Source organism: Hyaena hyaena, unplaced genomic scaffold (genome assembly GCF_003009895.1).
Source record: "Hyaena hyaena isolate Hyena2069 unplaced genomic scaffold, ASM300989v1 scaffold_64, whole genome shotgun sequence".
Classification (NCBI taxonomy): domain Eukaryota; kingdom Metazoa; phylum Chordata; class Mammalia; order Carnivora; family Hyaenidae; genus Hyaena; species Hyaena hyaena.
Genome location: NW_024080698.1, coordinates 1,252,667 through 1,276,631, shown reverse-complemented (window position 1 = coordinate 1,276,631; position 23,965 = coordinate 1,252,667). Strand labels below are relative to the sequence as shown.

General features: G+C 38.7%; 1 protein-coding gene across 3 annotated transcripts in view; it reads left to right on the top strand.

Annotated features, from left to right (window-relative positions):
- Nucleotides 1-19,083, top strand: part of PPM1B (protein phosphatase, Mg2+/Mn2+ dependent 1B) — a 95,373-nt gene extending 76,290 nt beyond the window's left edge. The window contains exons 6-7 of one of the 3 annotated variants that reach the window (XM_039232387.1): nt 18,163-18,207; nt 18,923-19,083. In XM_039232387.1, coding sequence (XP_039088318.1) covers nt 18,163-18,207 — 45 coding nt within the window. In that variant the 3' untranslated portion in view covers nt 18,923-19,083. Of the gene's footprint in view, nt 1-4,927; nt 6,009-6,865; nt 8,631-18,162; nt 18,208-18,922 lie in introns of those variants that run through there. The other 2 variants (XM_039232388.1, XM_039232386.1) reach the window with 2 other exon arrangements.
- Nucleotides 19,084-23,965: the final 4,882 nt, after the last annotated feature.

Sequence of the window (23,965 nt, the reverse complement as noted above, 5' to 3'; positions counted from 1 at the left end):
TATTTATGGAGAAGATATATACTATTTGAAAATCTGCTGAACTGTAGTCTATTTTTAAGGCTGGTAGGACATAGTGCTTCTCTAAGCTCTGTGGTCTTGACCATTTAAATTATTCTTTAAAATTATTTCAGATTCATGAAATTTTACATGATCCTTGCAAATAACAGCCAATTAGATTCTTCCTTAGTCATTGTTCATTTTATCTCATGAACTCATAGTTGAGAATTTTTAGCTCAAAACATTATTTTTAGTTGGGAAGCAGAGGGTAGGAGTGTACCAAAAACACAGCAAATATTTATTCTTTCCTTTTTTCTCCATTGTTTTAGCTAATCATTTGAAGGATTTTGCTTATGGCGACTGCATTAACCAGTGCTGCAAATAAATGCTAGCTAGTTAAATTTCATCTTCTAAAGGTGCTTAAAAATTTCCCCCTTCTGTTCAGTATCCATATTTCAGTGTCTTATTTGGGGTAAGGCAGTATTTTCATGAGAGATTTAATTCTTTTAAACTGTGTTTGTCTAGATGACAGTGAAATCCTGAAAATAAAAACAGAGGGTAAAGTTCTATATTTTCCTCTCCATAATTGCCTTGAATTTAGTTTGCAGAATAATTTTAACCATTTCATCTAATAGGATTTTTTTTTTTTGGTCCTATAATTTATTAGTCTCTCTGTATCAAGGAAATTACATTGTAGACTTGAATATGAAATAATTTCTGGCCCACTTCTACAGTAATTTTAAGCAGTATTTCTTTACTGAGTGTCTATTTGGGGCATTTGCTATGCAAAAAACGGTTACCATCATGTATTCAGAAGGACATTGATGTTAATTATGCCTGTATACAGTCTGAACTATGTCACTTAACTGGCATTCTCACACTGATAAATAACTTCAGTCTGAGTTTATAAATTTCTTCATTTATAAAAATAAGTGTTGCAGTACCTTACCAATTAGGTAGGGTACCTCTGAGGACTGAATGAGGTGATATGCACAAAGTTCCAAGCACAGACATTGATTACAAAAAGGCATATGAAATTCTCTTTACCTCAAAGAGTTTACAGTCTAATTGGAAAGACTTAGAAACAGTTCCAAGGTGGAACTAGCTGCTGTAATAGATGTAGAATCATGATGTGGTGTATATAGGAGTTCAGGTTAAGAAAAAAAAAAAGTGTAGCCAAACAGTAGGTTCCTTTTCTCACACTAATGAAAATCCATAAGAGAGTTGTGGAACAGTGTTGGGAGGAGTCAGATGAAATGGCGGGGGAAGAGGTCTCATCCCTCATCTTTTATCCAGCACAGTAGGGAAATGTAATTTGCCTTGAGAGAGAATGACTTTTAAATGCGGTCATTAGCTCAAGTTCTTTTCAGTTCAGTGGCTCTGTGATGCCACCAATTGTAAATTCATCCCGATTTGACTTACAGATTTGGTTTTAATGTGTTTTTTTAATAAAAGCAACTCCTCCTCCCGAGCTAGCACTCCTACAGCCTCCACAGAGCCCTAGACGCTTGGCTGTAGTAACAGGTGTTACTGGAGAGCCAGGGGTGCTTTATGTTTTGAACCCCGCAAAATTGAAATATAACCAATATAACAACGTTTTTATCAGTAAGTTCAAGTAAGTTGAGTCTGTATCAGAGGTTCTATGTATCAGATCACCTGACGGACTTTAAAAAACTCCCCCCCCCAACCCAGTGAATCTAAATACCATGTGATTGAACTTCGGGTTGGGGGGTGCCTGGCTGGCTCTCAGAGAAGCATGCAGCTCTTGATCTCAGCCCATGAGTTTGAGCCCCACATTGGGTGTAGAGGGCACTTAAATAAATCTTTAAAAAAAAAAAAAAGTTTAAAAAAACTCACCCCAACCCAAGGAGTCTGAATATCATTTGCTAAAACTTGAGTATCCATATAAATTTAAAAGCTCCACAGGCAGTCCTGGTATGAAATTAGGGTTGATCATCACTTCAGAATTTGTTTCAATATACCAGAAGGGCTTTTTTGGTCTTTTTTTGTTTGTTTGTTTGTTTGTTTTTTTAATAAAAAGGGAGTTTTGGGTTTGAGTGTTCTGGTCACAGGGAGTGAGGTAGGAAGAGTCTTATGCCCTCTATTAAAAGTTATTTGTGATATACTACCAGGAGAAGATTTCCTTTTGGAAAACTTGATTAAAGACTGATAAGGTTTATGATTAGCAAGCATTCTGAAGGTTCCTTCTTAACCTTTCCTGAATAGATCCAAATGAGAAAATTTATATAGGGAAACATGTTTTTTAGTACAGAAGGAAAGGAAAGGTAAGGGAGAAAAAAAAATAACAAAAATCTTAACAGAGCACATTTTATTATGTTTTCTCCACACGGTAAATTTTGCAAATTGAGAAAAAGTTATTCGGCGCACCTGGCTGGCTTAGTTGAAAGAGTTACGTGACTCTTGATCTTTGGATTGTGACTTTAAGCCCTATGTTGTATGTAGAGGTCACTTAAATAAATAACAACTTCTTAAAAAGTAAAAAAAAAAAAAAAATCAGCTGTCGAACAACTTTTAATTTGAGGTAGAAAATTGGAGAATTCAAAGAAAATAAAACATCTGTGACTTCACTGTCCATTACCATTACTTGTTTTCCTTTCTTTGCAGGCATTTTACATACAGTATCCTAAAATGATCAGATACATATACATGCACATAAAACATACGCAATGCACAGTAGCATTTCTTGCTTTTTGCCACAAGGGCACTTTTCCCCCCCAAAGCATTCAGGTGCTCTCTTTTTTTTTTTTAATATTTTTATTTATTTCTAGGAGAGAGAGAGAGAGAGACAGCGTGAGCAGTGGAGGGTCAGAGAGAGGGAGATACAGACTCTGAAATAGGCTCCAGGCTCTGAGCTGGCTGTCAGCACAGAGCCCGACGCGGGGCACAAACCCACGAACCGTGAGATCATGACCTAAGTGAAAGTCGGACGCTTAACCGACTAAGCCACCCGGGCGCCCCCCGGTGCTCTCTTTTTTCTAAATAAGCATTGCTATTTATTATGTGGTTATATCAGCATAACTTTGTTTCTTTGTTGTAGAATTGTAGCGTATCTGTTTCCAGAGATGGTTAAGAGTTTATGTCAGATCATCTAGATCAAAACCTTTTTTTTGGCGTTATTTTCCCAACAGTTTTTTTTAACGTTTATTTATTTTTGAGAGAGAGACAGAGTACAAGTGGGATACGGGCCGAGAGAGGGAGACACAGAATCTAGAAGCCGGCTCCAGGCTCCGAGCTGTCAGCACAGAGCCCGATGCAGGGCTTGAATTAAAGAACTATGAGATCATGCATGACCGGAGCCTAAGTTGGATGCTTATCCGACTGAGCCACCCAGGCGCCCCCACTTTCCCAGCATTTTATTATGAAAACTCCCAAATATATAGAAGAATTGAAACGATCACAGTGGACACCTACACACCTTCTACCTGCTTCAACAACTGTTAACATTTTACCATATTGGCTTTCTCTCTGTGTGTATGTGTGTATATATACACTACTTTCCCCCCCTTTCTTTCACGGAACCTTTCGGCAGCACGTTGCAGACATCATTTTGGCATATTTTGGCATGAAGCTCTTAAAAATGAGGACATTATGGGTGCCCGGCTGGCTCAGTTGGTAGAGCATGCAATACCTGATCTTGGGGTCATAGCTTAAAGCCCCACGTTGGGCAGGCATAGAGCTTAGTTTAAAAAAAAGAAAGAAAAATGAGCATATCTTTCCCACCATAAATATAGTATTATAACCATAATACTGTTATCATACCTAAGAAAATAAAGATTATCCTCTAGTGCCAAGTCCAGATTTTCCCAGTTGTCCCTAGAATGACTGTTACAGGAGTTATTTTAAGCGACGGTCTGATTAGGCTGTTACGTTATCAGTCAAGCATATTAATGGCGTCTGTAACCAAGCCCCTACTTTCTTTTGTCCCTTGTTACTGAAAAAGAGTCTGAGGCAGCTTTGTATAGCATGTCCTACATTCTGGATCATAGGATTGTTTCCTTGTGGTGGCCTTTAACTCAGGCCTCTATTCCCTGTTTTCCTGTAAATTGGGAACTCGCTTTATTAGATTTATATTAAACATGTTTGGCAAGAACACACAGGACACGGCCCTACACTCCCTAATGCATCACATCAGGAGGCACATGATGGAAGGTTCTTGCTTTTAGACTGTCAGCCTAACCGTGACCCGCTTTGATGTGAGAGCGTGTTCTGCTAACAAGATTAAGCAGCTGCTATTGTAGAAACCTGTAAGTTTTCCAGAATTTAATAAAATAGGAAAGGGCTGAGTAGTTTCCTATTCATATCTTCTTATCATGCTTAAAATACTTTCTTTTTATCTAGAAATGTTTTTGTTGAAATCTTTAAGTGCAAAAAGGAAATAAAATTCTTGCCCACAAACACATTAAAATTTCCCGAAAATGCAGTTTAAATTGATATCGTTTTAGATTTTGTGTAGCCTCTCCTACCTGTCATTTCGCAGAAGTGATAAAGAAGCTAATGTTCTGGTGGATGGCCTGCTTTTCTGTCCTTTCCTGTTGCTTGAAACACTAATTTCCTTTTGTACTAAACCATCATAGCCAATTACTTTGTGTTTCTTTGATAAGTAAGTCAGTTGTAGGAAGTGCTTGTGTTGTTGAATTCTAATAGTGGAGTAAATTTCAGAAGGAGCTTCAAATGACAGAGCGGAATAAGATGTAACTAGTTAATGGTAATTTGCTAAAATTGACTTGATATTTCATTCAGAAGTTTTTATTGACACAAGTAAGACGCGCTACTTATTTAATGAAATGTTCTCCCACATAGCCGATATTACTCGTGGTAGAGAAATGAGTGCTTTGCTGTGATATGTTATGAAATACATGTGGTCTCCTGGTTTGTCTACTGACACTGGGGTCTTGAATCTTAAAAAAAGGCCTCCGAGGAAGCAGAGGAAAGTGGATCACAGGGGAAATTGGTGGAAGCGCTCAGGCAAATGAGAATTAATCATAGGGGAAACTACCGACAACTTCTGGAGGAGATGCTGACTAGTTACAGGCTAGCTAAAGTAGAGGGAGAAGAAAGCCCTGCTGACCAAGCTGCCACAGCTGCTACTTCGAACAGTGATGCTGGAAGCCCAGTGACAATGCAGGAAGGCCAGACTGAATCAAAAAGTGATCTTGCTGAATTAGACAGCTATAATGAAGATGCAGGGGCAAAGCTGTGTGGCAAACCAATATGATGTGACTCCGTGGTAATGCTTTTGTGATCTTCGACTTGATGGTTTTTACTTAGGAAGTGTAATGTATGCATTTATAGAACCGTTTTGTTATTTGAACCCCCGGGCAAGTAGTTTTATTACAGTCACAGAGCCTTGTTTTTTTCAGAAGGCCTTTGCATACACCTTTATCAGGTAGCTTAAAGCGGACTACTTCTAGAACTTTGAATTTAATAAAACTATATGTCATTTCATCTTGTGTGCCGGAAATGAGGCTGCCAGTTAACTCACGTCAGTAGTTAAAGTCATACCAGATAGGATTAGAGATTACTGCTAAGTGAGACTACGTTATATTGTGGAAAAACTTGTTACTGTAGAATTATATTGCTTCACATTATTTTACATATTAGAACACTCATCGTCAGCTTTGTAATAAATTTGTGTTTTCTTTAGTAATTTCAGTTTCTCAAAGAACGGCAGATGCCGGCCTGTACTTTTATTACTATTTTTTTTTCTCTTCAAGGATGATAATTTGTGTGTTCTTTGACTTGTTTATATTTTACATCTCTGTAGTTTTATTTTTAGAAGTTTTGAGCTATTGCATATGTGGTTATTTTTCCTTTCTCTGTATTCTTTATTGAAACCTAATTTCTGAAAAATCTGTGTATTATTGATACAGCTTTGGTTTGTATATTCTGTGTAGCCTAACTACATACATCAAAATGTATGTCAACCAAGTGTTTAGAATGAAATTATAAGTGTTCAAGTCCAAATAAAGCATGTGATGTGGAATAATCTATGCATGTTGTACTTATTTTTAAATTAAAAAAAATTTTTTTAAACAACCCGGTGTGGTATATTGGAAAAATACCCATTAGAAATTTGCTTGTATTTATATAAAATTTAGACAACTTTAGGCTTGGCTTTTTTTTATTAACTAAAGACATTTTCAGAAGTCTTGCTTACTCAAATCCATTCTGTTTCGTAGCCCCTTTTTGTGATGCAGAATACTAAACTTTGGACAGTAGGGACACACATATAGACGTGTCGGAAAATTGCCACGATGAGTGTTTTAAAGATTGCAAGACTGCCATCTCTGCAGTAGATATTCACCAGATATTAATAAATGCAAAAATTGCAGGATATTTTAAAGAGTGGCAGATACGAGTTTTGTTTTCATTAAAAATAGTTTCTCAAGATAATAGGAGTCACATGGGTAACATTTTTTTCCCCAAAGCTGAGTTATTTTGTGAATGTAGGACATTAATTCATCTCCTCTGTGTTTATACTTACCATGTATCTAAAAGTTGCTTAAGGTGCAACTAAAAGTTGCTAAGGTGAAACTTTGGAACTTTGGAACAAGCTCATGTTTTGATCTGTTTTTCCAATGCCAGAAGGTTTGTAAGTGGTTTGAGAAAAAGGAAGGCATTTGGTGGAGAGGGGAGGAAAAAACCCAACCAGTTTCCTGTCTGTATTAGTTAGACTCATGTGTATACATACACACAGTACACACTGCACACACCTCTCTGTAAAAGTGCCTTTTCAAACAGAGGAAGGTAGTTTGGTCATCTAATTTTGTTTTCTTTTGAAATTCAGTCCAACCCGGAAGTGGTGTAGGTAAATAATAATAATATTCTTCCTTTTCTCTTCCTGTAGGGTGCTGGAGATCTAGAAGACCCATGGTAGCCTTATAAACCTTCTAAAATGCTTTTGATTCTGAAAATTGGGGGAAAAAAACTTTTAATCACAATTTTCTTCAATACAAGGGAAAAATATTCTTGTGGATTCCCACCGTTTTGTGATATGAGCAGAAAATCATTAGCATTTCCCACCATTTGTTCATATTTGTGTTTTCTGATAATTGCCACTTGTAGCATTGCTGTACTACAGTATTTTGGGCCGGCCTCAGTCACACTGGTTACACCTGTATTGAACTTTGGGCCCTAGGAATCAGCGGAGTTCTTTCACCACAGATAACAAACTGTGCCCCAGGTGCATGGGAATATAGTTAGCTGTACTCTGAAGATACATTATGTTTTTGTTTTAGACAAGACACACACCATATAAGCATGTAAGAGTAAAGAATTGTATGGGACGTTCCTTTCCCAGTTCACCAAGTTGGAAGCCTTTTTGCAGCTCTGTGGCTTGAAATTTCCTTTGAGCAATTTACTCTAGGATATAATATTTATTATTAATTGTTATTTAATTTTTTTCTAATCTAACCTGTATTACCAAACTGGGTTCTCCAATAATGTCCAAATTGTAACGTCGCCTGCTTCGAGATAAAGTGTATTTGGCAATAATATTATAAACCCTCACAAATCTTATGCATGTATCTATTACACCCTTCCACTCTCACTAGAAAACCTTTGGAAACCAAATGGGTTAATTTATGGCTATTTATAATTTGCTTTGACATCTCACTGCTGCAAAGTTTTTTAAATGATGAGATTTGCCTTTATAATGTAAATTGTGATTTTTGTTTTACATGTGGGTTTCTATAGTTTTACTTTTTCAGCTTCTAAGATACAAGTTTTGTGTGTAATTTGGTATACTTTTTCATTGTTTACGTTATTTTAAAAGCTCAGAATATCACATTGAAATGACTATAAATACATTTAAAATTATCTATTTTAGATCTAAGGAAATACTACAGAGATATTTTCATGGGTTCAGTAACCTTTCATTTTATAACATTGGGCACGGTACAGAGTGGCTGTCACATAAGGTACTTGAAGATTATTATTTTAATTCTATTTTTACAATAACCTTGAATTCTTGAATTCTTTTGAGTTTTGCATGTAGAAAATCCAATTAACGCTGAACATGAAGAGTAAAATATTTATCTAAAAGAAGCTATTGGGGTAGGAGAAGCACTGAATGTATCCATTTGTACATGGTTTACATGTTGTGGATGCTTTGTAACATTTCCCTCTATGTTTAAATTGTGTTTCAGCAGGATGTAATTGCCTCTGTGTGTAGTTAAACCGAGTCCTCATCTGGTCCTGTGTGAAATGGAATTCATGATATTTTCTGTAACATTTTCCTGAGGCTGTTTCTGGAGAGCCCCCCATTTGAATACAGACAGCTCTCCTGACCATTTGATTTACTGTGCACCTGATTTTTGGTCTACGAGGAATTATTGCCACGATATATTTTATTTATTCCTTAGATTTTAGCCTTGTAAGTTAAAGTGCTTTACATGATGATGTTAAAAGCTATCTGTCCCTTTACCGGGTCTGGGGGGGAGGGTGTAAAAAGATAGGGAATGGAGAATGCAGAATGGTTTATTGTTCATACTATCCACTCTGATCCAGCCCTGTACTGATTAGTACCTTTCCAGTATGATATTGTGATGTTTCATACGATGCAGTGAACATAACCGACTTGTTACCTAAATAAAGAATTGATAAAAACAGTGTGACACATTCCTACTTGGTATGATTTTTAAAAGCGAAAGGCCAGTGTTGAATGTTCTTTTTAAAACATTTTACGTAGTCGGAATATTTATGTGAGATTTTTTCATACAAAGCCATGTGGGTGAATTATTACAACCCCAAGGAAGAATTAACCAGACTGTATGGGACAGTACTGATCACCCCCTTCTTCAGTCCAAAACCATTTTTGGTGCCACTTTTTCAGGTGGTCTGGCGGCCCTTGAAATACAAATAATGTGTGAATTAGCAGAAGAAAGCCCTGAATTCAGTCTTCACTAATCTGACTTTTCCAGTCCGGCCGTTTTCAAATATTTTAGTCTGAGGACACATTTATAGTCCTTTTTTTCCATTTTTATTCTTGAAGGTCAGAGGTCCCAAAGCACTTTTGCTTTTGTGGGTTTTATTTTATTTCCTGTATTAGAATAAAGCCAAGACGTTTTGCATACTATTTCTATTCATTAGAAAAACGAAATCCTTGCCTGTTCACATAAATAACATTGTTTTGTGAAAAATAATTGTTCCCAATTTAGAAAATTTCCTGTGAAAAGTAGCGCTTGTTTTCGTTTTTGTAAACTCTCTTAACGTTGGGCTGGATTCTCATCTGATGGTGCATTCACGTTGTTGCTATGTGGCACTCTGAAGTACCTGAAGAAATCTGGCATCAGAAAAATAACGTATATGGAAAGGGCATTTTCATAGCTTCAGGGAACTTTGAATATTCCGTTTGATGCACTGTCAGAGCTTCAGAGCTGGTAGTTTCTTGGAGATTGGTGCAGTGTGAAACCTGAAACCGCATCAGCTCTGTTCTCTGTGATGTTAAAATCCGTTTGATCCATCTCGTTGGGAGTTTGAACGGACCTTGTATTCGGAGTGATTTTGTAACCTCCTGCATTGATCTTTTGGAAAATACCGTTTCGCTGAATTATACTGTCTTTAGACTATCGACACGTTATTATTGCAGCGTTTAAGATTTTCTTGTTACTATAACGAAAGTCCCCAGAAAAAAATCTTGTTAAGTATCGGGAAGCTGTCACGCTCACGCCGATGGATACGGGTTTTTCAAAACTCTAATTGTCATCTGAAAGGTGAAATGTCGTCACTGGCAGCAAATACTGTCAGTCGTTTCCCTTAAGCGACAGGCTTCATTTGTTTCAGAGAAAATGTCTGCTGAATTACCGTAGTCCGTCAGTCTTTCTTGCAAGTCCAAATGGTGCTCCGTTGAGAGCAGCTCGGTAGTGTAAGCGGCAGCCACCACTCAGGCCTCCTCCAGGACCCGGTCCTCCCCTCCCAGCAACTAAGATACTAAAAGGATGTGTATTAAGGGAGAGAGGTCCAATAAAAATTCTTACTGTTTAATCAAGGACACCGTTAACCGAAACCGTTTCCGCCTCCTTTTCTCCGAGTGTGGCATGAAGATACGGTAGCAGCTAACTCGCGTGTTGACTGTCGCGACGCACCCCGTGCTGTCTCCAGTATTTACCCACTGTTTCTTTCACACGGCCCATGCAGGGGTCAACATGTTGAAAAGTAATAAGCATTAGTATTGTTAAGGAATGGGTTCTGATTCCAAGACCTCCTTGAAAGGTGCCCTGGCCCCCCCCCAGACGTTGAGAATTGCTGCCCATGTCCATTTGGACAGCTTCGTGGTGTGTTCGTTTATTCCAGATATCACAGTCTAATAGTGAATGGGTATTAATGACATGCAGATCTCACATAAAGTGTACCGGGGGGGGGGGGGGTGGTGGTATGTGAAGCCAGTGACTCTGGTCACCGTTCTACTAAGAAAGCAAGATGAACAAGGTGGGGTCTTTAATTTTGTATTTTCTCTCAGAAAATTCCAGTGATGGGTTTCAACTTGGGAAACCTCATGTTGTGAGGTTAACGCTAACAACCGGGCTTGATTTTCATATTGCGTATATTCAGATCGTTTTAGTCTTTTAGGGTGTCTTCAGTGTCTACAGGCTTGTGTTCTATCAAATCCTTTTACCACACCTGAGATGCCACGTCAGATTGGCCAGGTAAGGTAGGACTCTTTTTTTTTTTTTTTTTTTTTAAATGACCATTAAATGGATCAGGGCTTTATGCCGAAGTTTTTTGTTAAGGTTTTTCACTTTTCTGAACATTCAAGCAGAGTTGAGTAACGTTACCATGGAGGTGTTAAAAAAAAAAAAGCATCCATAATTTGTCTCATGTTTTTTGCCCAATTATGAGAGGCTTGGTAATTCTAATATTTACTTAAGAGACTTACTGCTTGAGCTTTTGGTTTTAAATGTGTTTAGTTAGGGGTACCTGGGCGGCTCAGTCGGTTACGCGTCCGACTTCGGCTCAGGCCATGATCTCACGATTCACGGGTTCAAGCCCCGCATCAGGCTCTGTGCTGACAGCTAGCACAGAGCCTAGAGCCTATTTCGGATTCTGTGTCTCCCTCTCTCTCTGACCCTCCCCTGCTCATGCTGCCTCTCCCTCTCACAGAAATAAAGAAAACATTTTAAAAATGTGTTTACTGAAAAGCAACTGCAACTCTGAATCCTCCTTAAGTTCTTAAGTCAGTTTTATTTTCAGGATGTGTGGGATTCAGTTGGATTTTGATGTCTTTGCACAGTGCTTGCCAGGCTCTCCCCCAGCCACCCAAGTAGATCCTTGGTCTTCATAAGAAACTGTAGCAAAATTTAAAACTCAGATGAAGTTTCCATGTAATGAGTCAATCTTCCTACGTGAAAGTGATCATGCCCGCCATGTCCCCTGAGGTCATCCCTCTCCCCCTCCCGACCCTCCCCCTCCCCAGCTAGGCTTCAGAATGGTTTTAATGACCAGAGAAATGGTTACTATAATATTAGCCCAGAATTTGAGCCAGAAACTAGAGCCTCACTAGTTCATATTCCATACCAAACTACCTGAAATACTTGACGGAAGGAGACCATGTATAAATAAGTGTTCTGACGTTACGAGCGAAGTTTGTTTTCAGATGACAGATTGGTCCTCAGAAAACAAATGTGTTCTCTGGTTGCGTGCAAGTATGCAGTCAAACCAGAGCGTCTGTATATGTTACTGGACTTAAACTGAGTTTTTATTCAGCTTCAGTCACTGAAATTAACTGGAACTTGGCTATTGAATTTCTTGCCAAATCATCGATGGCATTTTTCAGTGACTTCAAATTTACATTTCCTCTTCCCAATTGCCTTTATTTGTATTTTGGAACTAGTCTAACTAATAAGGGAAAGCATTTGATAAAGATTTTAGAGCACATTTTGTTTTAGGTGGCTCAGTAGTAATAGTTAGTAAAAACTAGCATATTGTGATTTTTTTTCTCCTTAGTACAGTGTGCAGAAAATCCATTGTATTTGTAATACGGTCAAATGCTAAAAGTCATTACAACTAGAATTTAAGTTAACATCAAATCAATTTGAAGAGTTACTTGCTTTTGCAAATAGATTCTTGTAGGCAGTATAACGATTTGTTTTGCATTGTTTTTTGTGTTCAGTTGCTTTAAGGTTTTGTTTCATTTTCGGGGGTTTTTTCCCTACTCAACTTTGGGAATTTTCTGTAAACCCTAATGAAAATTAGATTTTAATTAGAATTAAGGAAGTCTTTATTTTTGTCCATTGTGTGTTACATTGTGGTCTAGAAGTAAACCAGTGTGGCTGCTAACACAGAGTAAGTTGCTTTTCAGGCTGGGACCACATTGCTGCTGGTTCTCACTTGGTGTTTTTCCTGACTATGGTCTCTTCTCTCCCTGCCCCTTATTTTGTTTTAGTTTCATTCTACCTGGCAAACACTTCTATTAACTAAATACATCATTTCCTGCTCAAGTGTCAGTGGTAGCTATGCTCCTCTAGTTCAGGAGTGAAGGGTACATGATCTTGGTATTAGGGCATTAGTAATTCTTTCTTCTCTTAAATCCACACCTCTGGCGGCACTAGAAAGAACCACAGCTTTCAAGTATGGGTCGAATCGGGCACCTGGGTGGCTCAGTGGGTTAACTGTCCAACTTTGGCTCAGATCATGATCTCATGGTTCATGAGTTTGAGCCCCACATCAGGCTCTGCTGACTGCTCAGAGCCTGGAGCCAGGTTTAGGTTCTGTGTCTGTCTCTCTGTCTCTCTGTCTCTCTCTGTCTCTCTCTCTCCTCCTCCTCCTCCCCCACTCACGATCTTTCTCTTAAAAATATATACAAATCAAATATGAGTGGAATCAAAGTTTTGGGATTCCCCCCGCCTTGGCTAATAACCCTAGTCTATAATGGCAATAGTAATTTCTTTAGTGATTAAATTTGTACAACAAATGCATTTTTCTTCTCCTAACATCTGCCTCTAATGAAAATACTTGGGCATGTATTTGAGATGAAGAGGACCAGTACAATCCAAGGGTGGAGAGAGAGAGAAGGAGACAAAATCCGAAGCAGGCTCCGGGCTCTGCACTGTCAGGACAGAGCCCCATGCGGGGCTTAAACTGGTGAACCACAAGATCATGTATGACCTGAGCCGAAGTCGGACGCTTAACCGACTAAGCCACCCAGGCGGTCTCCAGGAATTACCTAACATAAGGGTCTGAGGCCTTCCTTCCCGTTCCTGGGTCATCTGTGCTTATTTTTGCTTGTACACTATGAAGAGGAGTTTCTGTTTCATTACTAAATCTTGAAGACATGAAGTGCAATTTATTTTGGCAGAAGTCAACAGTGACATGATTGAGAGGACCATGGAGTTTATTTTCATGAGATTTTGCCTGTGAGTAAGCATCATCTACATTGATACAGTATAAAGCTATTTTATTTACTAGTTGCTATTGAAGTTGGTCTTTGGTAAGACTGGTTATCATTATTATAGAACTTTGATGCCTTCGGAGTGCACTCTGACATTGAGAGTCACTGGATTTTATTAATCCTTGAGTTAGGTTCTGTAAGAACTTGAAGGCATCATGTGAAGAGTTAACATTTTAAAAATTATCCTCAAAAATAAACTAGTCTTAAGAATTTTCATGTAGTTCAAACTCCCTAAAATGTTAGAATGACAAGGATACCATTATTCACCCTTCATAACACTTCTGCTCTTTTTGTGGAACTTGTTGGGATTCTATAGAAGATTTGCTTTGAGTAAAGGTTCTTTGACTTTGAAAAGCTTAAAGATCACTAGGGTCAGAGTATATATATAACTTGGCAAATGAAAGTAGACCTACGCTCCTTTACAAGGAAGGAAACTCAAAAGAGTGTGGGCTGAGCTGTGAATGAGAATTACAGGTTTTGATTTGTAATCTGCCCAAGTATTGAGATTTACATATTTAGGAGGTGGGGAAGGGGAATGGAGTTGGTGCCAAGAGTCAAATATCCCCCACCACAAAGCCGCTTCATTACCCCTTCCCCCACACATCCACCCACCATTTTGGGTTAGGTTTGATTTTGGCCAGGGGTTGGGGGAGTGGTATTATGAGGGGGAACGGGTGTTATTCCCAAGCTCAGGTTTGAATTTATTTGCTCACATTATTACCTCTGTATCCCCTCTTCTATAAAACATGCTAATGGTTGAGAAATAAGTTGGTATCGTACTCTTATGTGTGGCTACCCCATGGTGTACCCATTTCCCCATCCAGGGATGGACTATTTCTAGCAGAGAGAAAACTGCTGGAAATACTGATGTAGGGGGCTTCCTGGCATGTGTCCCTTTGAGCACATGTACTAGTGTTTTCCTAGTATTTGCCTAGAAATAAAATTACTAGATTATTCGGTATCCGTATCTTCAAGTTAATATTACAAATGCATTATACTAAAGGTATATTCTAGTCTCCATTTCCACTAGAAATGTGCAAAAAAATCCCTTTTCTCTGTCCCTCTCCATTCTCCATTAATGCTGATATTGTCAGACTTTAAGTTTTCCAGTTAGGTGAACAGGAACTAGTATGTCTTCATTTGCATATCTAGTTACGTGTGAGGCCAACATCTCCGTATGTGCAGCCATTTGAGTTTCATCTGAAACGATTGCTCATATCCTTTGCTCATTCTTTTTGGTTTGCCATTTTCTCATTTGTAGTTTTTTGTATAGTCTGGATACTAATCCTTTGCTTATAAGTGTTGCAAAACAATGTATATATTTGTAAACACACACACATATATACACATACATACACACAGGTTGTTTATGGGATCTTTTTTGTTATCAGTCTTCTATGGTTTGTACCATTGTCTTTCTTGTTCAAGAAATCATCACCATCTCAAGTTCACATATTCTCTTCGCTTCCAGTAGTTGTAAAGGCTTCATCCTACCTCCCAGCCACATATATTTAGGATTTTCATCCATCTTGAGTTTACTGTTTTATATAGTATGAGGTCAGGAATCTCATTTTCTGCCTGCTGCTAGCTAATTGCGTCAACAGCGTACTAGCCCGGTCACATGCCAGTTTCCCTACGTATGTGATGCATTTCTCATTTCTAAATTCTGTTCTCTAGTCTTTTTGCCCAACCCTGTCAGATATCACAACGTTTGCATTACTGTGCCCTCATAAATGCTGATACCTGGCAAATACGCATTGCCTTCTTCCATAAACTTAGTTCCCTTTTATTTAATAAAAATACAATTAAATAATCCACGCTCTACTTCTTAGTGGCCTGCATCCGTTTTGACATCTAGTGTTGAAAAATTTTCACCCTACTCGTGGAAGTACCTTTGTGTGTTCCTGTTGCACATTTACATGTTAAACTCGCCGGGGAGCTCAGGGATCACGTGACCCCTCTCCTTCCCTGTCAGGCTGGACGGTAACAGATCCCTGATGTGCTGTGTTGGAGCCTGAGGCAAATGGAAAATTCAGCGACCGTGATTCTGTCTTTATTTAAAATCTGATGTATTGTCCATCATGGCTGTCGCATTAGTTTGGTTCTTTTAAAGGTTGCATGAATGTATTTTTCTCAGTTACTGAATTTTTTGGCCCCAGTTTAAGTGCATCACTTGATTCACCTTAGGCTCGGCCGATAAGTATGTGAACTTGGGGGCCGTTGAAGTGACGGTCTCTCGACCCTTTTCCTGATTGAAGGCAGATATTGCCAAGGAGGAATAACTCAACCTTCTCACAAGTGCCCTTTAGCAGAAACCAGTTGATCCAGGGGCTTTTAGTGAAATGCTGGGAAGGCTGGACGAAGAGTCCTGTGCTCCAGCAGCAGCTAGTTGCCCTCTTGGCATTTCTTCCTCAGGCAGTGAACCTTCTTAATCCTCTCAAAACGGGATGCCGAGAGTAACGGCATGTTCTAAAAGGACGTCATTTAAAGTAATAGCATTAATCTCCAAAATTCATTCCAAAACGCACACTCTTACTGCAATACCTTTGAGGCCGAGAAGCATCTTAGGTCGGTGGCATCTTATAGTTGCCAGCGGCTGGGCAGCTGACTTGGCACAGTTGCTCTGACTTGGTAATAGCCATTCATATTTCAGTTCTGTGATGGGGCTTTGCGTGTGGTGGGGGACGCACGCGCTAACTCCAGTGCTGTTTAAAATGTCTCAAAAATGATTACATATGATTTGACACAGAAGTAAAGTTATTGTGTAAGCAAAACAGAAATGACAACATAAGATTTGTAAAACGTCTGTCTTAAAAAATCAATTACAGGATGCCTGTCTGGCCCAGTCAGTAGAGCATGCGACTTTGGATCCCATGGTTGTGAGTTCAGGTCCCACATTGGGCGTAGAACCTACTGGAAAAAAAACCCCATTGCAATAAGTATAATATAATCCTAAGTGTTATTTTCTTTAAATTTTGTTATATAGTTTATTTATTTTTGAGACAGAGCACAAGTTGGGGAGGGCCAGAGAGAGGGAGACACAGAATCTGAAGCAGGCTCCACAGAACCTGATGCGGGACTCAAACCTACGGACCGTGAGATCATGACCTGAGCCGAAGTTGGGACGCTTAACCGACTGAGCTACCCAGGCGCCCCAATCCTAAGTGTTATTAAAGCATCATTTTGTAGTTTAATTTTTTCTTAATTATGCATTAAAAGAGTGACCCAGAAAATTGTGAAATCTTGGCAGAATTTGATACATAATTTATAGGTAAGTAATATGTATAAAACATGCCTGGGAATGATACACATTAATTTAGGACAGTGTTCATTTGGAAGCTTTGGGAAGTGTGAGATCTTTATTTCCGCCACCCCCCAACCCCCAAAGACATATCAAAGGGTTAACGTCTGTTAAATCTGGGCAGTTAGGTTAGGGTGTCATATTCTTTTCTGTAATTTTCTGTGTGTTTGAAGGTTTTTATGAAATTTTGAAATAAAAAATAAGATACAGAAACTAAGTGAATTTAGTGGTCCTGAATTGCCTTTTGGGGAGAGGGCGCCAGTTTATAATCCCAACAGGATACAAAAATGCCTGTGTCTTTTGCTTTCTGTCATGTTGTGCATTGCCAAGCTGGTGAGTAAGATAATGTAATTTATGATGTTTTCTTGACTTAATTCTCAGTTATTTGATGACTACTGAGGTTGAACATTTTTTCCTCATATTTTGGCTAATATGCCTATCTTTTAATAAAGCCTGTCTGTTTGCATATTTTCTGCTAATACAGTTATCATTTATTGATTTGTGCGAGTTCTGTATATTTAGGAAATCAACCATTCTCTTAAATACACCATGAGTTAATTTTATTATTATTTGTCTTTTAGAATAAGGATATTGAGGGATGGAATTAAGAACAAAGCACATCTACCAATACAGAAAAGACCTAATTCCTGAAAAACGGCTAAGTCAATAGTAACATGGTTTTTTTTTTCCCCAAAAATCTTGCATCAGGATATTTTATTTCTATGCTTTTTGTTACACAGGAAGTTTTGTTTCTATGCTAGTTTTTCCTACAATCAGAATGAAGTCTTTCTGCAACGATTGGAGAGGCACTAGAGAGAACTAAGATGCTCTGATCTGAAGAGTGTTCGATAGCTCTCTTTGGTCAAAAATATTAAAGATAATCTTTGTATCCATCGTATGCCACTTGAAGTCAAATATAGTGGGGTTTATTTTTTGTTGTACTTTTAGAAAAGTTGAAGTAAAATTTACAGACAGTGAAGTGCAAAGATCTTGGGGTTTAATTTGAGGAGTTTTGAGAAGTGCCCCTTGGTTATTTATATTCAAAAGTTTGGGGCGCCTGGGTGGCTCAGTGGGTTAAGCATCTGACTTCAGCTCAGGTCATGATCTCACAGTTCGTGGGTTCGAGCCCTGCATCGGGCTCTGTGCTGACAGCTAGTTCAGAGCCTGGAACCTACTTCAGATTCTGTGTCTCCCTCTCCCTCTCTCTCTCTCTCTCTCTCTCTCTCTCTCTCTCTCTCTCTCTGACCCTCCCCTTCTCACGCTGTGTCTCTCTCTCTCAGAAATAAAACATGAAAAAAAATTCACAAAAGAGTTACAGTTTGGGGCGCCTGACTGGCTTAGTTAGAAGAGTGTGCAACTCATGATCTCGGGGTCTTGAGTTTGAGCCCCACATTGGTTGTAGAGATTACTTAAATAAGCTTCAAAAGTTTTAGAATTTTATTATTTCCTTTAACAGTTTGAACCTTCAGTTGTATACATAGACAATCTTTTCACATTCTGAGTAAGTAAATATTTACGTATATTGTCTTTTATGGCTTTGCTCTTTTATAAATATAATAATAGTAGTTGAACTTATTTTGGGGTATTACTACCTGGCAAAAATCTAATGTAATATTTTCCGTTTTTCCCTCACACCAAGCTAATACATAAGCCAGTTTCTTCTCATTAATTTGAAATTGCCCTTTTACTGATGTTCTTGTATATGCTTGTGATTTCCATTCCAGTGACTTCTGTCAATAGGTCATCCTTTGCATCATAGTTTTATTATCCATTTTATTATCTCATAGGGAAAGTGCTTTCCTATTAACCCCCCTTTAACAAAAATCGAATGTATATTCCTCCACTTGAATTTTTGAATAATTTGGCCAAGGTTTCTTTGCCAAATAAAAATCCTGTTAACGTTGAGTTGTTATATGCGTAGATTAATTGGGTGGGGGAGGGTCATTGGTATCTTTAGCAGAGAAGAGCTCCATTCTGGGAAAGTGCTACCGCTTTCCATTTATATGAGTATTTTTATGCCCCTCCCCATAAAGTTTTATACTTTTCTTCATATTTTTACCCATTTCTTAAATAAATTCCTTGTTATTTTATATTTAGTGCCGCTGTTATGAATGACCCATCCCCCCCTTCATAGATTTTTAATTCCTACCTTCTTTGTAGACAACGCACTTAATCACTTACAACAAAATCATTTTAATTTCTGTCATTTCCACCAGATGGCAGTCTCGGGCATGTCCATGTGTAAACCCGACGAGGGCTCTGGTGACAAGAAAGGCAGTGGCTGGCAGACCTTCTCCAAACCCCTAAAAGTACAAGGACATGAAGGTTCTTTTTTTAAAACTTGAAAGAAAATGAACCCAACATTATGTAATTGTATTATTTATACTTCTATTAACCTGTAATCTTAGAGCCCATTAGTGGAGGCAGGGAAACACTGTCATTGCACCCTTCCAAATCATAATTTTCTCTGTCTACATGATAAACACCTGTGGCTTTGGGGCAGTATTTTGGTTTTAGTCCAAGGATTCTCATGGTTACAGGCAGTCTTTCATCTATCGTTGTTTCCCTTCTTCTAAAAGTACCATGTAAATGAGAAGTCAGTCCCTGGGTTTCTAATGTTCATGTAAGAACATCTGTCTTTGACTCTGGTATTTGTGATGCCCCAGAGTTCATATAAAGGGAGGCAAGTTTTAAACTGCCTTCTTCTGCATGAATACACAACCCCCTTAGATTAGATACATTATAAACTAATTAGATGACGTCAAAGACATGTTTAAGAATATGTGAGGTAGTGAATATCTTGGTGACACAGGAAACCAGCTCAAGTATTTTCTCATAAATACTTTTCTCAGTGGCCAAAAAATTATACTTTTGGAAAACACATCACCTCAGTAAGCTCACCTCTCGTGCCTTTTATTACAGTTCCATTTGTTAACTTATTTTTAGATAATCAGTAGTAAATGACTGTCACTGTACAGTAACTATGGACATTCACTTTCTGAGAGATTGTATTTCCACCCCGAGGTGGAAAGGTGCAAGAAAGTTTGATAAGAAAACAGGGACCCAGTTGTGGGGGGGGGGGGGGGGGGGGGGAGTTTAACCATTAAAAACAACATAAAAACATGAAAAAAAGAAAAAGAAAACAGGGACCCAAGTTTGGTCCTTGAGCACTAAGGCTGCCAAGTTTAATTCTTGCTTTTCCAAAAAACTGGTGTAAATATTCTAGGAAGTAATATACCAAAAATTTGGAAAGATAGTAGATAATTTCTTTTAGGGAAAGCCATGGAAACGTTCCTTTCATGTTTTGATCTCTGGGTAATTCCGTAATATATATAGTACATACAATAGCAGATTTCTTTAGTGCATGGCATGGATTGATTGAAGTCTTGCATAATTCTGAGAATGAATGATAAAAGGGGTTTATGGCCATCTCAGCCATGTAAGTAGTTATTACTAGAGCATGTTTGGAGTGTACTAAGATACACCTTTAAGACAAAATTGGAATTGGTTAGAATTAGGTTAGTTCCATACCACACATTTTCAGGTCGTTGGGGATAATCTCAATTATATAAATAAAACCGTAAGTTAAATGCATCTGGAAGATTGGCTGTGTAAAATTGTCTTTGAAAAGGAATTCCTTTCTAATAACCCATATTTGTATTGTATATGTGATTTTTTTTTGGGCTTTTTGCTTTTTCAGGGTGCAGCACACGTGAACATAGCAGGGAGGACAGAACAGTCCCTATTACGGTGTAAAAGTGTACACTCTATACTAGTGAAGTTTCTTTCACCAAGAAAACTATACAATGCTGATTGCTTTAACATAGCAGAGGGGGGAGGGGACAAAATAAATTACATCTTCTAGACTCATTGCTCAACAAAAAGCAACACACATTTTACTTGTATCTCAGTAAAAGGAGGGGGAAGCGCGCGCGCGCACGCACACACACAATTGTCCATTTGAGATATAAAAAAAGTAGTCAAAACATTCTGAATGATTTGTAGTTTTACAGCCTCAAAAGTTGTAACATAGTAGTTCTGAAGGATTGTCATTTGTGTATTCTTCAAAATTAGAGTAGTAAATACCATACCTGGTCAGATCTTTGAGTGTACATTTATAGGATCTCGGAGTTGGAAAAACCATTTAGCAGCCTCTGGCCTGACCCTCCAGGAACCAGAATCTCTTTTGTCCTGGGCTCCAGTGGGCTCATTGGTTCTCTGTTTCTTCCTTTCGTTTGTCTTCTTAGCTCTTGAGACCAAACATTTAACAGCCGCTACTGTGATCACTCCCAGCACCTACTCTGTTCTGTCCCCAGGTCACACATCATGTGTCATGGCTTCAGTGGTCTTTACCATCCAAGACCCTTTCCTGCAACTGCTCTGGTTTTCTAAATCTTTCTGAAAGTCCCCAACCCAGAGCTGAACATTCATAAGTAGCAGAGCTCTCCTGTCCTTTGTGCTAGTTAATACTCTTCATCCGTGTGGCACCCAGATGTTGGACTAGCTTTGCTGACACACAGTCGGTACTGTGTGGGTCTTCAGGGGTTAATGATTTCTACTGCTGTTAAGCGTTTTCCCCCACATCCCGCATTTGTATGGTTGGCGTTTTGTTTAATCAACTTTGCAGGACCTACGTCCACTCTCAGTAAGTTTCCTTGTGTTAGATTCATTAACCTTTTGAGAATTTTTTGGATTCATGTAAGATCTCTTTGCTATCTTTTCCTTTCTGATCACTGTGAGCTTTCATATGTAAACCTCATATATTGAATGAAACAAGTCTGAGGCTGATGGCCTCTCGGGGACCTCAGAAACTTCTTTTCGGTAGGATACGTTGTATTAACCAACACCTATTAGGTAAGGATGTCGCAATTTACTGATCAGCACGTATCTCTCCAAGGATATTGTGGGATCTTCCATTCCTTGCGGAAGTCCTACATTTGCCAAACATTAGTCAAGTAACTGCCCCCAACAGTTCGTAAAGTCACACCTGTCGATTCACAGTGAATGATATTCTTTTTCCTGAAGAATTAGAAAATACTAGAAGGATCTATTCTGGGATCTCTCCTGGGATCAATATCAAGTTGCCATCATTTTTTACCTTTCCCCCAAATTGGGATGACCTTTACCCTTTCTGATATTGTGGCTGGTACCCAACTTCACACTTCTCTGTACCTTAAACAGTGGGCCACCCAGAAATATTCTTAGACAGTTAAGTATCGTTTTCTTGTTTTCCATCCACATCAGATAGGAAATAAGGTTCTTGTTGGTGCTGTCTCTCGTGTGTAACTCCGCTAACTCGAGTTTTACTTTGACCTTGTGCCTCCGCACACATGCAGATTGCTGGTGGTGTTTTTGCTTATGGTGTTTCTTGTATCATCTGTGGGTTTGTTTGTTTGTTTTTGAAATTCTGAATATGTTAACCTTTCTGTGAAAACTGGTGGTTTCTTGTTTTTGTTTCTTTTGTTGTTATCGCACTCTTTTTAGGTACATGTTCCTTTTTCATCCTGTATGTGTGTCTTAAATCAAAAATATTTTTAAATATAACCCCGATGCTAAAATGGTGTAGCAACAGCCCTGGCTGGCATCTTGCATTTGCTCTGGGAAAGGAGATCAGTGCAGATTCTCTCTTTACATTCTTCCTTCCCTGTCTGAAGTCCTCCTGCCATTTAAAAATAAAAATGGGGAAAGGTGGCTCTGGAGGGATATGCCAGAGGCACTGAGCTGAATGCGGCTGATTGTAAAGGACCAGCATTGACTTTCTAGCCTTGAGCTCAGACTTCTTGGAACCCCCACTCCCCACCCCATGACCACCCTCTGTAGCAGAGGGCCTTTACTCTCTTGTTTTCTTGACTTCCTTCATGACCAGGGCTGCACAAATAGCAAGTAAGAAAGCGATGATGGAAAGGAAGAGAATGGCCCTCATATAGAGAGCTTTGTACATCTCTGCAGATATATGTATTGTGTGTAATGTATAGAGAGAGAGTATTTTTGTGCCCTATGTATGTATGCCATACTTCAATAAAAATTTATATTAAAAAAAAGAACCATGGCTGATGCAGTAAATGTCATGTATATTTATTATCATATGAAGTTTTTTGTCTGTTAATGGAACATATGAAAATAGTTGAATACATGTGGTTGATACGCTTTGGATAGTATGAACTAAAATACAGGCTATGTTTTATGAAAAATTTCACTTTCAGGGTAGTGGGGAGAAAGAGGAGTCTTAAAAAGATAAGCAGCATTTTAATTAGGGTAAGGTAAGCTGCTGTAACAAACAGAAGCAAACCCGTAACGGTTCAAATACTAGAAGCTTTCTTACTTATGTAAAGACCAGGAAGGTCCAGGTAAGCGTGCTTCTCTCTCCCTTGTGGCGATTCAAGTCCAAGACCTTTTCCATCTCATGGCTACATCATCACCCAGGGCCTGGCTGTCAGCCACACCCCTTCAGCGGAAGGGGAAAGGGAGCAAGGAGAAGATTCCCCTACCTTCTTAAAAGTTTCACTAAATTTAAGGAATTGAAATCCTAGAAGACATATTCTCTGACCACAGTGGAATTAACCTACAAAAGGACAACACACGTCTAAGGAATCCGTGTACCAAAGAGTAAGTTACAGGGAAAACTAGATAATATCTCGAACAGAATGACAATGAAAATCAAAACATACCAAAACTTGGGGGCTGCAGCTAATGCAGTGCTTTATGGGAACTCTATAGGTTTAAACACATTAGAAGGAATGTGAGGTCTCTAACTTTGAATGTCCAACTTAAGCAATAACTAGAAGCGCAAGAAAAGATAACAGAAATCAATTAAATACAACACAAAGAACAGGAAAATCACAAGTTGGCTCTGGAAAAGATCAGTAAAATTGAAAACCAGTTTCAAACCAGACTGGGCAGAAAAAAGCCTGTCAGTATGAGAAATGGAAGGGGGAGCATCTCACCGCAGATCCTACAGACATTTATAAAAAGACATTTTTATGCCTATGGAATTGACGGGAAACATTTGAAAACCAGTGTAACTCAATCCTGGGAGGGAGTTGAAAAAGAAAACCATATCTCATTACATTTATTTTTTTTTTTTAATATTTTTATTTATTTCTAGGAGAGAGAGACAGCATGAGCAGGGGAGGGTCAGAGAGAGAGGGAGTCACAGACTGAAACAGGCTCCAGGCTCTGAGCTGGCAGTCAGCACAGAGCCCGACGCAGGGCTCGAACCCACGAACCACGTAATTACATTTAGAAAAAGCATTTGACAA